Source organism: Microcaecilia unicolor, chromosome 2 (assembly GCF_901765095.1).
Source record: "Microcaecilia unicolor chromosome 2, aMicUni1.1, whole genome shotgun sequence".
In the NCBI taxonomy this organism is placed as follows: Eukaryota; Metazoa; Chordata; class Amphibia; order Gymnophiona; family Siphonopidae; genus Microcaecilia; species Microcaecilia unicolor.
This window is the reverse complement of record NC_044032.1, coordinates 178,348,410-178,365,109: the sequence shown is the minus strand read 5'-3', so window position 1 is coordinate 178,365,109 and position 16,700 is coordinate 178,348,410. Positions and strand designations below refer to the sequence as shown.

General features: G+C 42.7%; 1 protein-coding gene across 3 annotated transcripts in view; it reads right to left on the bottom strand.

The window, feature by feature from the left end:
* The window catches only part of DMXL1 (Dmx like 1), a 522,326-nt gene that overhangs the window by 85,949 nt on the left and 419,677 nt on the right, over window positions 1-16,700 (bottom strand). For all 3 annotated transcript variants that reach the window (XM_030193519.1, XM_030193517.1, XM_030193518.1), the window contains 3 exons: window positions 16,359-16,489; window positions 10,631-10,716; window positions 2,840-3,041 (listed from right to left, as the gene is read on the bottom strand). In XM_030193519.1, coding sequence (XP_030049379.1) covers window positions 2,840-3,041; window positions 10,631-10,716; window positions 16,359-16,489 — 419 coding nt within the window. The remainder of the gene's footprint in view (window positions 1-2,839; window positions 3,042-10,630; window positions 10,717-16,358; window positions 16,490-16,700) is intronic.

Here is a 16,700-nt window from a genome sequence, read left to right as displayed (position 1 = left end):
ACAGCTCCCTCCCACTCATTTAGCAGTGGCAGCATTCTCAGTCTAACCTCCTTGGCAATTCAGACAGGATGCTTGCATGGTTGACTGGGAAACCTTTGCTGCTGTGTCCCGCCCCCCTCTGACACCACTTCCTATTGGGACCTTGGTGGAACAGAGCAGAAAAGCGGCTTAAGGGTCAGGTGCAGTCCAGGAAAAGGGATCATGCAGGGAAAGTTTCTTCTGGCAGCTGCTCTTAAACTTGCCTACACCACCCCTTCTTTGCAAGGCAGACCCTCTGGTCTTTGCTCAGCCCCCTTTCCCTCCCTTCCTCCAGGTACATCTCCTCCTGCTACAGAAAGTGATCCTAATATTGCTGGCAAAGAGTAGGCAGGGGATCATATACAGAGAGCCACTCAGATCTTCTTACACTGCTTCCTCAATGGAAAAAAGTCACTTCTCAAGTTTCAAGCTTCTGGGTTGTGGAAGGAGGCTGTGGCCGGTGTGTGAATGCACTCTCTCTTAAACTATGGGCACCCTCTGTTGCAATTTTTCTGGCTTTAGACAGCTTCAGCCCCTTGTCAGTAGCTTTGAAGAAATGACGTTCCTGCTGGCTGCCCCAGTTGCCTGGAAGGGGACACAGAGCAGTGCTGCCAAGGTGCAGGTGCTGTTGTAGCTGACATGCCCCAGACTTCCTAAGGCATCCTTCACCGAAGTCACTGGCAATTCATCCAAAACACATATTAGCAAGTGCTTCCTAAATTTAGACACAAGCCAACAAAGAAATGCGTTTGGTTAGGTCTTTTATTTGGCAAGAGCTGCTTCAGTTTCTATTTTATAAAGTGCTTCCATTCGTCTCTCCATGTGACATATCCAGGCCTGCAAGTTTATGATCCGTAGCCTCTGCTTTTCTGTGTAAAGGCAGAAATAGCTTCATGTTTACACATACTGAAGGGACATTTGGTGTAAAAATATATGAGAGCAGGTGAGTGGCAAAATAAATTCTTATTGCTTTTATTTCTCTGACTTCTTATCACCTTATGAATACTATGGTATTCTTTAAAAGTTCACAGAGGAAGAAGCAGGGGCGTAGCCAGACTTCCGTGGGAGGGGGGTTCAAAGCCCGAGGGGAGGGGGCACATTTTAGCCCTCCCCCCTGGCGCCGCCCCCCTGCCACCATTGCCGCCCTCCACCTCTTTTCCGACCCCCCTCCCCACCTACCTTCACTTTTGCTGGCGGGGGACCCCACTCCCCGCCAGCCAACGTCCTCTCCGTCCTGCTCTTGTTGCATGCATTGCTGACGTCCTGCACGTTGTACGTGCAGGACGTCAGCAATGCATGCAACAGCAGGAGCAGGATTGAGAGGACGTCAGCTGGCGGGGAGTGGGGTCCCCCGCCAGCAAAAGTGAAGGTAGGCGGCGGCGGGTTCGCCAGGAGGGGGGTCCAGGCTGGACTCTATGGGGGCCCAGGCCCCCTCAGGCCCCACGTAACTACGCCACTGGGAAGAAGTAATATCCTCTGGAAATTAAAACTTTGATTGCTATTGCTAAGTCATTATTCTTAAAACTTCTATGTATCTCTTGAACTCTCAATAGCATAAATGTTCATAACAGTGACAGCAGTTACTTTTCTCAGAATAGCATCCTGTTCGGTGTGGATTTGCACAAGAACTGCAAAAATAATTCAGTTATAAATGCTATTTTGAATTGACACAGGCAGGGGAAGATTGTGCCTAAAAAAAAAAATCAGCACAGGTATGACAATCCTCTTCTCTCCCCTTGCTTCCTCTTTCCCTTCTCCTCACCATCTAACCCTTGGTGTTGTAGTGTGGGCTGCTACAGGCTCAGAGTATTATCACTGCAAGTCTCTGCCTCAAACAATGTAAACAAATTCTAGAAGCAGTAGTTTCCCTCCCTCCAAATCTGCCCCCTTACAGGTACAGGAGGTCAAGAACTGAAAGCTATTCCTGTACTATGGCCTGCAAATCCCTGCATCTTTAAGAGGCCAGACTCCTAGAATATGTGTTTGTTTACATCAGTTAAGTAGGGGTGTGTGTGTGTATGTATGTGTGTGTGGGTGGGGAGGGGATACCCCATCCTCTAATAGAATAATATACCTTGCAAGGGTGGATATTGCTCAAGTCACCATAGGTACAACATGCCAGGTCATTTAAGTCAGTAGCAGCACCTTTTACCTGGATAAATGCTGCTGAGACATTTAGTGGCACTATCCAGATATCCACAGGGAGGGGGGAGGAGCCTTGGTGGCTTAGGACCCCTCTGCTTTCCTGGAAGGGGGCCTAGGCCCTCTCACTTTTGGGTTGGGACCTCTCTGCTTTCCTGGCTGGCATAGATGCTAAGCCTTGCCTGGGTCATGCCTGCTGCAGCACTTATTCAATAGGTGTACTTTGTGCATGCTTAGTTGAGGTTTAACTGAGCTTGTGCAAGAAAACGGGCAATAGTGGTGAAGCGCTCCTGCTGAATAAGTGCTGCTGAAGGCGCATGTAAGGCAAGAGAGGTCTTTGGCTTGTGGGACTTGGCATCTGTCAGCTCAGGCATTTACATTTTGAGGAGCCAAGGGTGGACACCATGAAGGTGGGGGTAGGGGGTGGGTTGGGGAAGAGAGAATTACATGCCCACCCACCTTGGGTCAAGGCCCACCCAGAATTGGCTGGTTGGCTACACCACTGGTTTATTTAATCAATGATTTTATCTTTCACTCTTATTTGGGTTTAGATTAAGATTTAATTATATTTTGAGCATAAAAATGTGCTAAAATACAGAAAACCCTGAAGAATTCATAACATTTTTCTTAGCACTGTACATCCACTAATCTGGATCTAGAAAGCATATGCAAAGCTTACTTGAAAGGAGTGTTTGTGGATTCAAGTAAAGCCTTGTGACGGAGAATGGCAGGGCCAGCAGACATAGCTTCCTCTGTAGTTGGCATACAAATGAAATTTTCAGGTGGACCGTCGTGCATCTCAAGTCGACGGAGTAGAACTTGCTCCCAGCGCTGAAGTGTCTTTAAAACTGCATGACAAAGTGGAGAGCCAAAAGGTAGCTCTAAGAAAGAAAAAGAAGAGGATTACTAATTATCTAAAGTGATAATTTAAATCTTAGTGTACACAGTTGTTCAAGATAGACTGCCAGGTCATAAGGTTTTTGAATTAAATACAAGTACAAACAGAAGAGGCAGAGCTATTTATTCCAGGAAACAAAGAATGGTAGGAGAAAATAATTAATTTGATTTCTTCACTAAACATGTGTTATAAACCACAGCTATATGCCCAACCTCTCATATGATGAGCTGCTTATTTTGATCGATCAGTCTGCTTAAGTATTTGAGAAAAACTACTGAAAAGAGCAAAGCAGCATATACTGTAACCTGGTGTTTATACTTTTATCTAACCATTTCTATTTAAAACAAGCTTATATACCACAAAACTGAACAAAGGCAAAACATGACAAAATACTACCAAAACCAAACAAATAATAATAAAATGCTGTTCACACAGAAACTAGTCCAAATGTTTCTTAATTTTTATTATTTAAAATCTATGAAGTCACATTCTGATTGAACCTCACCATGTAAACAATTCCATAGCCTAGGTCCTAGGCTATGGAATTGTTCACATGGTGAGGTTCAATCAGAATGTGACTAGGCCCTAGGACCAGCTGCTAATAATGCAATTGTTAAAAGAACAAGCTTCACAATCTTTAAATTAGGCACCACTAACGTTTGCTGCCTCTGAATGCAAATTTTGTTTTGGACAACACTAAATACTCTAAATACACTAGCCTAGAGCTTTTGAGCTATCCCTTAGATTTTTAAATATCAGCCAACAAACCTTAACTCTTATTCTCTGAGCCACAGGAAACCAATGTAAGGGTTGCAGGATCTGAGTGATATACAGGTGTATTTTCAAAGCACTTAGACTTATAAAGTTACATAGGGGTCCTTTTACAAAGGCACACTGAAAAATGGCTTGTGGTAATGTAGGTGTGGGTTTTGGTCACGCGCCGATCCATTTTTAGCGCGTCTGTAAAAAAGGCCTCTTAAAAAATTTCTGCCAAAAATGGAAATGCAGCAAAATGAAAATGGCTGCGCATCCATTTTGGGTCTGAGACCTTACCGCCAGGCATTGGCCTAGTGGTAAAGACTCACGCAATAACTGGGCATTAATGACCTACGCGTGCCAAATACCACTTGGCGTGCATCCGTTATGCACGACCGAAAATAAAAAATCTTTTTCAGATGCACTTATCAAATGCACGCCAAAAATGAAATTACCGCAAGAGCCACAAAGTAGTCAGGCGGTAACTCCATTCTGGCGTGCGTTGGGCGCATGTAGACCCTTACGCGGTTCAGTAAAAGGGCCCCATAGTAACCTATTGAAAGTGCTTTGACAATGAGCCCCATATTCACTTTTACTGGAGCCAACCAAAAGCATGGTGGCTACATTTTGAGCCATTTCAATAATCCTTAAATAAGACTTAGGAAGTCTTAAAGTACCACAAATTATAACAGTTAATATCAATAAGAATCATAGCCTGACTTCCGGTGATGTCAGCAGGGTGAATGGCTGCATGAAGCAAGAGTTCTGGACAACGGAGAGCATTTACCCATGAAAAATATAATTCAACTTCATCAAACTCAACAGACTCAGAGTACCATACAACTAGTGAGCAACCCAGTGCAATGATGCCAGTGAAAAAGTGCCCGGAGGAGGCATGGAGAGCACCAGATCAGGGAAGTCTGAAACTCGCAAAGCCTTCCAAAATAAGTACATAAGTGCATAAGTATTGCCACACTGAGAAAGACCAAAGGTCCATCAAGCCCAACATCCTGTTTCCAACAGTGGCCAATCCAGGTCACAAATACTACTACTACTATTACTACTACTACCTGGCAAGATCCAAAAAAAGTTCAATACATTTTATGCAGCTTATCCCAAAAATAGCAGTGGATTTTCCCAAGTCAATTTAATAATGGTCTATGGACTTTTCCTTAAGGAAGCTGTCAAGACCTTTTTATAACCCCGCTAAGCTAACCGCCTTTACCACATTGTCTGGCAATGAATTCCAGACTTTAATTACAAGCTAAGTGAAGAAAATTTTCTTTGGTTCATATTAAATTTACTGCTTTGTAGCTTCATTGCATTCCCCCTAGTCCAAGTATTTTTGGAAAGTGTAAACAAACAATTCACGTCTACCAGTTCCACTCCACTCATTATTTTATAGACCTCTATCATATCTCCCCTCAGCCGTCTTTTCTCCAAACTGAAGAGCCCCAGACGCTTAAGCCTTTCCTCATAGGGAAGTCGTCCCATCCCCTTTATCATTTTCATTGCCCTGCTCTGTACCTTTTCTAATTCCACTATATCTTTTTTGAGATGCAGTGACCAGAATTGCACACAATATTTGAGATGCGGTCACAACATGGACCGATACAAAGGCATTATAACGCCCTCACTTCTGTTTTCCATTCCTTTCCTAATAGCTAACATTCTATTTGCTTTCTTAGCCACCACAGCACACTGAGCAGAGGGTTTCAATCATCAACATCACCGAGATCCCTTTCTTGGTCAGTGACTCCTAACGTGGAACCTTGCATTACGTAGTTATAGTTCGGATTCCTCTTTCCCACGTGCATCACTTTGCACTTGCTCACATTAAACATCATCTGCCATTTAGACGCCCAGTCTCCCAGTCTCATAAGGTCCTCTTGTAATTTTTCACAATCCTCTCGCGATTTAACAACTTTGAATAACTTTGTGTTGTCAGCAAATTTAATTACCTCACTAGTTACTCCCATCTCTAAATCATTTATAAAAATGTTAAAAAGCAGCGTTCCCAGCACAGACCCCTGAGGAACCCCACTATCTTGCCTTCTCCATTCAGAATACTGACCATTTAACCCTACTCTCTTCTATCCTTTAACCAGTTTCTATTCCACAATAGGACACTACCTCCTATCCCGTGATTCTCCAATTTCTTCTAGAGTCTTTCGTGAGATACTTTGTCAAACGCCTTTTGAAATTCCAGAAACAATATCAACCTGCTCGCTTTCATTCACATGTTTGTTCATCCCTTCAAAGAAATGTAATACATTGGTGAGGCATGATTTCCCTACACTAAATCCATGTTAGCTTTGTCTTATTACTTAAGTATTGCTATACTGGGACAGACCAAAGGTCTATCAAGCCCAGCATCCTGTTTCCAGCAGTTGTCAGTCCAGGTCACAAATACCCGGTAAGATCCCAAAAAAGTACAAAACATTTTACCTTGATCATATCTCCCCCTCAGCCGTCATTTCTCCAAGCTGAAGAGCCCTAGATGCTTCAGCCTTTCCTCATAGGGAAGTTGTCCCATCCCCTTTATCATTTTCGTCGCCCTTCTCCGCACCTTTTCTACAAGTCTGTTCACCCTTCAAAGAAGTGCAAAAGATTGGTAAGGTAAGATTTCCCTTCACTAAATCCATGTTGGCTTTGTATCATTAATCCATGCTTTTGAATATGCTCTGTAATTTTGTTCTTTATAATAGTCTCTACCATTTTGCCCGGCACCAAAGTCAAACTCACTGGTCTATAATTTCCCAGATCTCCTCTGGAACCGTTTTTAAAAAATCGGCGTTACATTGGCCACCCTCCATCTTCGTACCACGCTCGATTTAAAGATAAATTACATATTACTAACAATAGTTCAGAAAGTTCATTTTTCAATTCTATCAGTACTCTGGGATGGATACCATCCAGTCCAGATTTGCTACTCTTCAATTTGTCAAATTGCCCCATTACATCCTCCAGGTTTATAGAGATTTCATTTAGTTTCTCCGACTCATCAGCTTCGAATACCATTTCTGGCACCGGTATCTCTCCCAAATCTTCCTCAGTGAAGATTGAAGCAAAGAATTAACTTAATCTCTCGCTATGGTTTTGTCTTCCCTGTTTGCCCCTTTTACTCCTAGGTCATCTAGTGGTCCAACCGATTCTTTTGCTGGCTTCCTGCTTTTAATATACCTAAAAAAAATTTTTACTATGTGTTTTTGCCTCCAACACAATCTTTTTTTCGAAGAACCTCTTTGCCTTCCTTATCAGCGCTTTGCATTTGACTTGACATTCCTTATGCTGTTTCTTATTATTTTCAGTCAGTTCCTTCTTCCATTTTCTGAAGGATTTTCTTTTAGCTCTAATAGCTTCCTTCACCTCACTTTTTAACCATGCCGGCTGTCGTTTGGTCTTCCATCCTTCTTTTTTAATACGTGGAATATACAGTGCAATCCGCTTAGGTGCAAGGATCTGGGACCAAAGAAATGAATGCAGTTAACCGGAGTGTGCTCTTAACCGTTGTGACCCAAAGAAGCTTGACATCTAATAAACATATGTACAGTACTGTTTATTATTATTCATACAGTATACAGTCTCAGTTAACTGACATTAGGCTTACTTGAAGTAATCAGTTATAGACTTCTGTACACTAATGGGTCTGTGAGTTCCATAGACTACGTCTGCCAGATGGTAAAAACTGTCATAGCACTGACATCCAGTGGCCTCCAGACATCTGGGATGTCAATAACCTGTTCATCTGACACATTTGCATCTATTTCGTCCCTCTCCACATCCTTAACAAAGCTTGCCTGCTTGTAGCAGTTCACAATGGTTGCCTGTGTAACATGATTCCAGGTTTCTTTCTGAATATGTAGGGAATCCAACAGTGATAGATTACGAGCCAGTTCAACAGCATGTTTATCCTTGGCAGTCTGGTCATCCATAACGCTCAGACGACATAGCACAAAAGCCCAATAATGTTGTTTGAAATTGGCTATTATGCCCTGATCCATAGTTTGGATCAGAGAGGTAGTGTTTGGTGGCAGGAAGACCACCTTGACATTAGACAGCCTGACATCATCCTTGTGTGCAGCACAATTCTCACAAAGCAACAAAATCTAATGCCTTTGTGCCCGCATTCTAGTGTCTAACTTCTTTAGCTACTGCTTTCAAATTTCCCCAGTCATCCATGAATTTGCGTTAGCCTTGTATGACACAGGAAGTCGCTTAACTTTCTTGAAGCAACAGGGCTGTTTGCTCTTTCCAATAACGAGGGGTTCCAACTTCTCACTCCCATCCATATTGCAGCAAAGGAGGTATCAGTCGGTCCTTCGACGTTTTACCTCCAGTAATTTCGGCATGTTTGAATGCAAGTGTTCCATCAGGAATCGCTCGCCAGTAGAGACCGTTTTCGTCAGCATTGAAAATGTCATGAGGTGCAAATTCGTTCAAGATGGTAGGAAGAACGGAAACAACCCAATTTTCAGCACCAAAGTCATCAGCGTCTTGTTTCTCACTATGCTGTTTCTCCAACAGTGGCTTTGAATTCAGTTTGTCCAAGACTTTCAGCTAGCTGGTTAGCTTTCTCCATAAGCAGTGGACCACTGACAGGAAACTGTCTGCTCCTGACTCGAGAAAACCATTGAAGAAGAGCATCTTCTACCTCCTCAGCTTTTCCTGCCCGTTTTCGTTTCCATTGTGGATTTGTATTATTTTGCCAGTCTTCCAGAAGCTGGTCTTTCTGCTTCAAGACACGTGAAATTTTTTGTACCTGGGGCAATGGGAGGTTAAGTGACTTGCCTAAGTTCACAAGGAGCTGCAGTGGGAATCGAACCCAGTTTGCCAGGATCAAAATCCACTGCATTAATCATTTGGCTACTCCTCCACTCAGATTTAGCTTCAGATGAGCAGGAGTGGTCCTCCAGTAAATGCTAGGGCTTCACTTCGCCCAGATCAAAGATTCTCCAACTCTTCTTCAAAAAAGTAGCTGGCACCTGAAGGAAAGCTTGCCCTTGCAGGCATTAGAGGCTGAGTGGTGGAGCCAAAGCCATTTGCAAACAATCACAACTGATGCAACAAGCTGGGATATGCAGATGAGGCTATATATTACCATCAGCTATGAAGGCAGCTCATGACTCCAACTGGGCCACCTTTGGTGTCTCCAGAAACTGTTGGAACCACACGACATAGTTCTCATGAACAGAGACCTGTTTATGGAGCTGCTCAACCTTCCTGTTTGCCTCCCTTGGAGTTGAGCCCCCCTTCCATGGGAACAGTGGTCTTTCTGGTTATGGCCACGATTGAGGTGAAGCAGCCGTTCCAGCTCAACCTTCAGGAAGGGGCGGAGCCAACTTAGGCAACCTTGTGCCTTTGAGGACCCCCTCTAGTGCCTTCTACTCATTCAGGTCCACCTGTGATGGGGCCCTTTGGAGCAAGAATGCCCTTAAGGGTTTCCACAGGGTCCTCACAATGGGATTTCCAACCAAGGCTCCTCAGTACCGGGGACGAGATCTGTAAGGCCAAAGAAATTGGCCCAATAAAATGATTCAACTCCTCCTCCTGATACAAGAAGGCAAGAGTTCCTCCACGTCCAAAAGAAGATCCTTCAGGAGAGATGGCTGAGGCAAATTTTCCTCTGAGTCTCACGTGGTCTTCCTGGAGGGACACAGGCATGATAGAAGCCCTATCAAAGAGCCTACATTCACTCATTGTAGCTGCTTGTGAGTACCCACTGTGGGCTCAGAGACATTATGATGCCCCAGCAGTGGGACCCCTGTCACCGTGGAGGCAAAAGGCCCGATCTGGGCCTAAACCTCCTTGCTAGCAGAGTGCGGACACAGTCAAGTTAAATATCATTTGCTATACCACCCTTAGAGAGTTCTTCAGAGCAGTTAACATAAAACAAAATCAATTATACTAGAAAAGGAACTAGGAAATACATGGTATTTTAGGAAAGAGTAAAATGAGGTCCAGAACAATCCCACTATTACTCTGACAACACTTAGCCCCCCCCCCCCCCCGGGGTGCGTGAGGAACCCCCACCATGACAGCAGCCATCTCTTTGGGTCCTCCTGCACTTTGTCAGGTTGGTGACAAAATGGCTGCCATTCCCATCTAAGACGGGAAAATCACGAATTCCATGGCAGCACTATTGAGCTGCAAGCTCTTTAAGCCCCAGATCCACACCAAAAAGTAAGGGGAAAAAAGGGCTCTGATTTTCTTTTCCAGCCATGGTGGTGGAGTTAATACTACACTGCTGGCGGGGGCCCCATAGTGATCTGTGCTAGCGGACCTAGTGAGCTGAAGCCTGTGGGCTAAGGCTCGGGGAAGAGACCACGTGAGAAGTTTCTCCTGGCTCAGCTGGAGTAAGGACCATGGTCTGAAACTCAGGAACTGCAGCCCAAGGAACCAGACCTTGTGAACACTCGACATAAATCAAGGGGGCTTGTGCCTATCTCATCTAAAACTCACACCATAAGCCCAACCTCACCATCTGCTGGAGGCAGAGAATTACTGAAGAATGAAAAGGCTGCATCAGCTATTATACCGGTGATGTCATTGGAACAGTTCAGTTTCTGTACCTCCATCTGTTGGTAGAGGGACACAACCCTGCTTTGTCTGGACTGGTTTAGTGGGACGATAAATAAAATAAAATTTAAACATAAATCACCTTTAATTATATTAAGGTCTACTTAACATTTACATTCTCAAAATGATAAATATTTTATTCTACAATAACTTTTCTTTCCAGATTTCTTCCATAGTTGGTTCCCCATTCCATACCGAGTTATGAATTGTATTTTTCCAATGTGCAATACACATTACCTGGAAGGTCATGACCAGTGAAGGGGTAGAAAGTCTTCAGATTTTGTAATACTATTTGCACCATTGCCAAACGCATTAAGGACCAGCTAAGAGGAAAAAAAACAAGTGTTAATTTTGAACATGACTTCAGAATTTTGAACATGACAAAGCAAATTCCTTCACACTTTTACTCCTTATATGTACTATTCTAAAAACCTCCTTACCGTTCCAGTCCTTTTTTGCTCAAATGAAATATTCCCCACTTCTTAAACTCATTAGTACCTACAAAAATAGTATATGTAAACTACTTTGACTGTATTTACAAAAAGGTGGTATATCAAGTGTGGAATAAACAAACAAACCTAGTCTATCCAGTCCTGCTAAAAAAACAGATCTGATCAATGGCTAACTCTTGCTACTAAATATCCACTGTGTTTATCCAGTGTACATATGTATTCATGGTGAAAGCTGGGCCAACACAACCCAGTAAAGTGGTGGGGGCACCATTCTTTGGAGGGCAACAAAAGCTTCCACAAGCTCTTGTGATTGCTGCCAGTATCCATAACTCCGACTTTGCAACTGTTGCAGGCGGGTTCAGAGGCTATCAAAACACCAATCTGAGCAGAAAAGGTTAACATCCGGACCTATGACTTAATCCAGCAAGAAGGCTCAAACCAGAAATATGAGAATCTGTCATCTTATTCCTTGTCTGATTGCCAACTTGGCATTTTGAACAGAGGTCTAAGTATTTTGTCCCAACTGCTCTACATGATCCTTTAAGAATCAACTGGATCTGGTTCAAATAATCAGAAATTTGCAAGTCATATTGTTTTTTCAGTGTCTACTTTTGACCATGTGGTTGAATCTGTGTGTTCATGCACATGTAGATGGATTTCTTCAGTTGCTATGGATTCTTATATTGTGTTAAACTACTTAGTTTTGAAAAATTAACAACCCTATAACTAGTATTTAGCTTTAACATGTAAATCTAACTTGATTGATGGAACTTTTAACCATATGAATGAAGTTGATTCAGTTTACCTATCAGGACTGAAAAGAAAGTATCACTCTTATGACACTATTTAGGGATGTGGAATAACTGATTACTCTCCAGTTGTTCCACATCCTTAAGTACTGTCATAAGAAATATATTTTAATTTATCTATCAGGAATGGGAAGAATCAATTACATTCGAATTGTTGGGATTGCTGAAGGTTCCACTGATCAAGTTATGATTTACAGGTTAAAGTTAAATAATATTTATAGGGTTAACATTTTTGCCCAGTCTCTTTCTTATTGTGGATTCATGGACAGTGTTCTTAGCTGAAACTAGAGAAGCCTGCAGTTCTTTAGATGTTCTTCCAAGATATTTTATGACTTTCTGGATGAGTTGTCGCTGTACCCTTGGAGTATATTTGGCAGGCCAGCCACTCCTGGGAAGATTCATCACTATTCCAAGTCTTCTCCATTTGGAGATAATGGCTCTCACTATTCAATGAAGTCCCAGAGCCTTAGGAATGGCTTTTTATCCCTTTCCAGACAGGTATATTTCAATAACTTTTCTTCTCATCTCCACTGAAATTTCCTTTGACAAGGTATAGCATTCTTTTGAAACTTTGTAATGATTATTTCATTCCCACTGTTAGGTTCAAAATACAGCAAGATTTAGATTCAACAGCACTAGCTGAAATCAAGCCTGACTGTGCTCAATTACATGAATCTAATTATCAAATAAATTTGGTCAACTGAGTAACTTGAAGAGGAAATTCCTTTTCCATACAGGTAACATAGGTATTCGATAAACGTGTGGCCCTTTTCATAAGCTACGCTTGTAAATGGGCTTAGTGCACCCTAATGCAGGACTTTCCTGCACACTAAGCAGATTACTAGCATTGCCCATAAAATAGACATTTTTCTATTACTTGAATTTCTGGTCATGTGCTAATGGATCGTAGAGCTCCTGCCTCTGAGGTGCTCTTCACCAGCCAATCATCGAGATAAGGGAACACGTGCACTCACAGTCTGCGTAGCGACACTGCAACTACCGCTAGGCATTTTGTAAACACCCTGGGCGCAGAGGCGAGCCCAAAGGCCAGCACACAATACTGAAAGTGCCGTGTTCCCAGACGGAATCGAAGATACTTCCTGTGTGTATAAGCATCCTTTAAGTCCAGAGAGCATAGCCATTTGTTTTCCTGAATCATGGGAAGAAGGGTGCCCAGGGAAACCATCCTGAACTTTTCTCGGACTAGGAATTTGTTCAGGGCCCTTAGGTCTAGGATGGGACGCATCCCCCCTGTTTTCTTTTGTACAAGGAAGTATCTGGAATAGAATCCCACATTGGCGCTGAGAAGGGCAGAGAGTTCCTCTGCAAGTACCTGCCTGAAGGACTGAGCTCCCGGTGGGCAATTTGGAGGTGTGGAGATCAAATTGAGGGAGTATCCTAGCCAGACTATTTGAAAAACCCACCGATCAGAGGTTATGAGAGGCCACCTTTGGTGAAAAAATTTTAACCTCCCTCCGACCGGCAGATCGTCCGGCACGGACACTTTTATGACGGCTATGCTCAACTGGAGCCAGTCAAAAGCCCGTCCCTTGCTTTTGCTGGGGAACCACAGGGGCCTACTTTGGCGCACGCTGTTGATGTGAACAAGCGCGCTGGGGCTGAACTTGAGATGGCTGTCGAGAAGGAGGATTGTACCTACGCCTATTATATGCCTAGGGAGCATTCCTTCTTCCACGGAAAAATCGTCTACCAGTTGAGGTAGAAGTAGAAGGCGCCCAGCAGGAGAGATTGTCCATAGTGGTTTCCCACTGCGTGATCTGATCGACCACCTGCTCGACTTTCTTTGGCAAAAATGTTTTCCTCCTGGCAAGGGACATCCACAATCCGCTGCTGGACTTGATTGTCCAGGTCAGAGGCACACAGCTATGAGAGTCTGCGCATCACTATACCCTGGGCAGCAGTTCTGGATGCAACATCAAAAGAATCGTAAGCACACCTGGACAGGAATTTACGACACGCCTTCTGCTGCCTGACCACCACTTGAAAAGTCCTGGCCTGCTCCGGAGGAAGCTTATCGACCAAGTCCGCCAGTTGCTTCACCGTGTTCCTCAAGTGAATGCTCATGTAGAGCTGGTAGGATTTAATTTTGGCCACGAGCACAGAGGACTGATAGGCCTTTCTCCCAAAAGAGTCCAGGGTTCTAGATTCCCTCCTCGGGGGCGCCGAGGTGAAATCTCTAGAACTCCTGGCTCTCTTGAGAGTGGAGGAGTGGCCTAGTGGTTAGGGTGGTGGACTTTGGTCCTGGGGAACTGAGGAACTGAGTTTGATTCCCGGCACAGGCAGCTCCTTGTGACTCTGGGCAAGTCACTTAACCCTCCATTGCCTGCCGCATTGAGCCTGCCCATGAGTGGAAAAGCGTGGGGTACAAAGTAACAAAAATAATAAATAAATAACCATAGAGTCGTGAGATAACTGCGACTTCATCAACTCAGGTTCTCCGTGAATCCGATATTGGGACTCAGCTTTCTTGGGAATGGTGGGATTACTTAACGGTTTCATCCAGTTCCGCATAAGAGTCTCCTTGAGCACATTATGCAAAGGAACTGTGGATGACTCCTTAGGTGGCAAAGGATAGTCAAGGACCTCGAGCATCTCAGTCCTGGGCTCATCCTCAGATACCACTGGGAATGGAATAGCCACAGACATTCCCCCGGATAAATGAAGAGAAAGAAAGACTCTTTGGGGGAGAAAGCTTTCTTTCTGCTTAGTACGAAATCCCATCTGTCGGGGGTGAACTATGTGATGGTTATCAGTAAACTGAGCTAACTGATCAAAAACTATAGCTTTGGCGAGTTTAGAGAGGAAACAGTGACTAGAGATAGGACGATAGTGCTCTAAGCAAGAAGAATCTAAAGAAGAATTTTTAAGAATGGGTTTAACTGTTACATGTTTCCGTACTGACAGAACCAGGCTAGTGAAAAGACTAACTGAATAAATGCAGGGCCAAAGGGAGAAGGCAATATCTATTGATTCTGGAGAACACACCTTCAAAAAGATATAAACTGGATGGAGTCGGTCCAGAGGGCAACTACTAAAATGGTCAGTGGTCGTCACCCTAAAGTGTATGGGAACAGACTTAAATATCTCAATGTATATACTCTGGCAGGAGAGGGGAGATATGATAGAGACATTTAAATACCTATGTGGTATAAATGCATAGGAGGCAAATCTCTTTCAACTGAAAGGAAGCTCTGCAACGAGAGGGCATAGGATGAAGATGGAAGGGGGTACACTCAGAAGTAACCCAAGGAAATACTTCTTCACAGAAAGGGTGGTGAATTCGTGGAACAGCCTCCCAGTGGAGATGGTGGAGTACTCTGAATACAGTATCTGAATTCAAGACAGCTTGGGGGACAAGAACATAGGATCTCTAAGGGAATGATAGGGAGAGTAGATAGCATGACTGGATAGGTCATATAGTGTTTATCTGCTTACATTCTTCTATGTTTCTGTAAGTTTATCTTGTTGGACAGACTGGAAGGACCATGTCGTCATCTACTGTGTTACTAAGTAATAAACAGTTCACATCAGGATTGAAATATGAGCTTTGCCTTATATTTGGAACTAACACAGACTGATTGGTAGACTATTTACACATAAGATTAATAAAAACTTGTTATATTTGGGTATGCTAGAGGAACTGTAAACTAACACATGCAGCCCATATTCAAAAGGGCATTTTCTGACCATAGGAGCCTTGCTCCAGATATAGCAGTAAACATACAATTTTTTAAATTTGGTTAATTAGGGAGTTCATTTTATCTGTCTACATGTTCCACTCTGTTTACATCCTATGCTTTCTATTAAGATGTTTTATTGTATATTGTGTCAACAAGTAGCATACTATGTAATATGTACTGCTATTTGAATAGTTTTTACTGCTTGAAATTGTCTATTGCCTATGCCCAGATTGTTCTTGGTGTAAATCACCTTGACTGAATTGCTTTAAAAAGGCAGTAAATACATCTCATGTGTAATTTACATATGTAAAATAGTAATTTCAGAAGCCACTATTTACACATGTAGATTGATAGGAAGCTTTTACAATAGATGCAATACATGCACTGGTTTAATAAAAGTGCTATTTCAAGACTTTACAGGAGGAATTAAGGGAGTAGTATTCCTTAATCCCTTGATTATTTTTGCCTCAAAAGTTTAAAAACAAAAAAACACAAACAAAAACTGACAACCTTTTTGCAGCTTCCCTAGTTCATTGCCACCACTTACACATGGAAGGTAACTATATTGCTATGCCCTGGTATAAGAGTTAGCACTTATATGTGGAAGCTGCCAAGTGTTGCCCCTGTTTTACTTCTTCATATATTTTTTCCAAAATCACTGGACATGGTGGCAAATAGATATGCATGTACCAGCACCCTTATAAGTATTTACAAGAGGCTCTGAGATTGGCAGAACCTACTGCAAAATATTCAGAAACTGTGATCATCACAGGCTGGATGTGCCGTTTTTCACATACAATCCCTATGCAAAATGGGGCTTTAAATCTTTAAGTAATAGCATCTTTTGCTACATTACATATTTGCCCTTTCTTTATCAAATACTCTTGCTGAAGGACAGATGTGTAATAACACATTCTACCCACTACCAGAGAATCGTCCCATAATATTTTCATTAAGAACATTTATGAGGAACTCTAATGTGGAATATTGGGATGTGGCATACCTGTACGAATTGGAATTGGAATGTTCTTGGATCTGTACATCTGTCACAAATGTATCTTCCTCTTCTTCATCGCTTCCTTGACTCTCTTCAGAATCATATTCCACTCTATTTTGTGACGGTTGAATAAAAGGCTACAAACAATTTAGAGATTATGTATTTTACCATATGAATTTCATTTTATACCATACATCTATGGTATAATATATTTTTTGCAGTCATGAGTTACATATTTTATCAATTAAATCACTTTAATTCTAAACTTTGTAGAGTATTTCAGTTGTTGAACATTATTAGTAACACTTTTTCTAATGCAGAATTTGTGTGGGCACCAGCATCAATTGC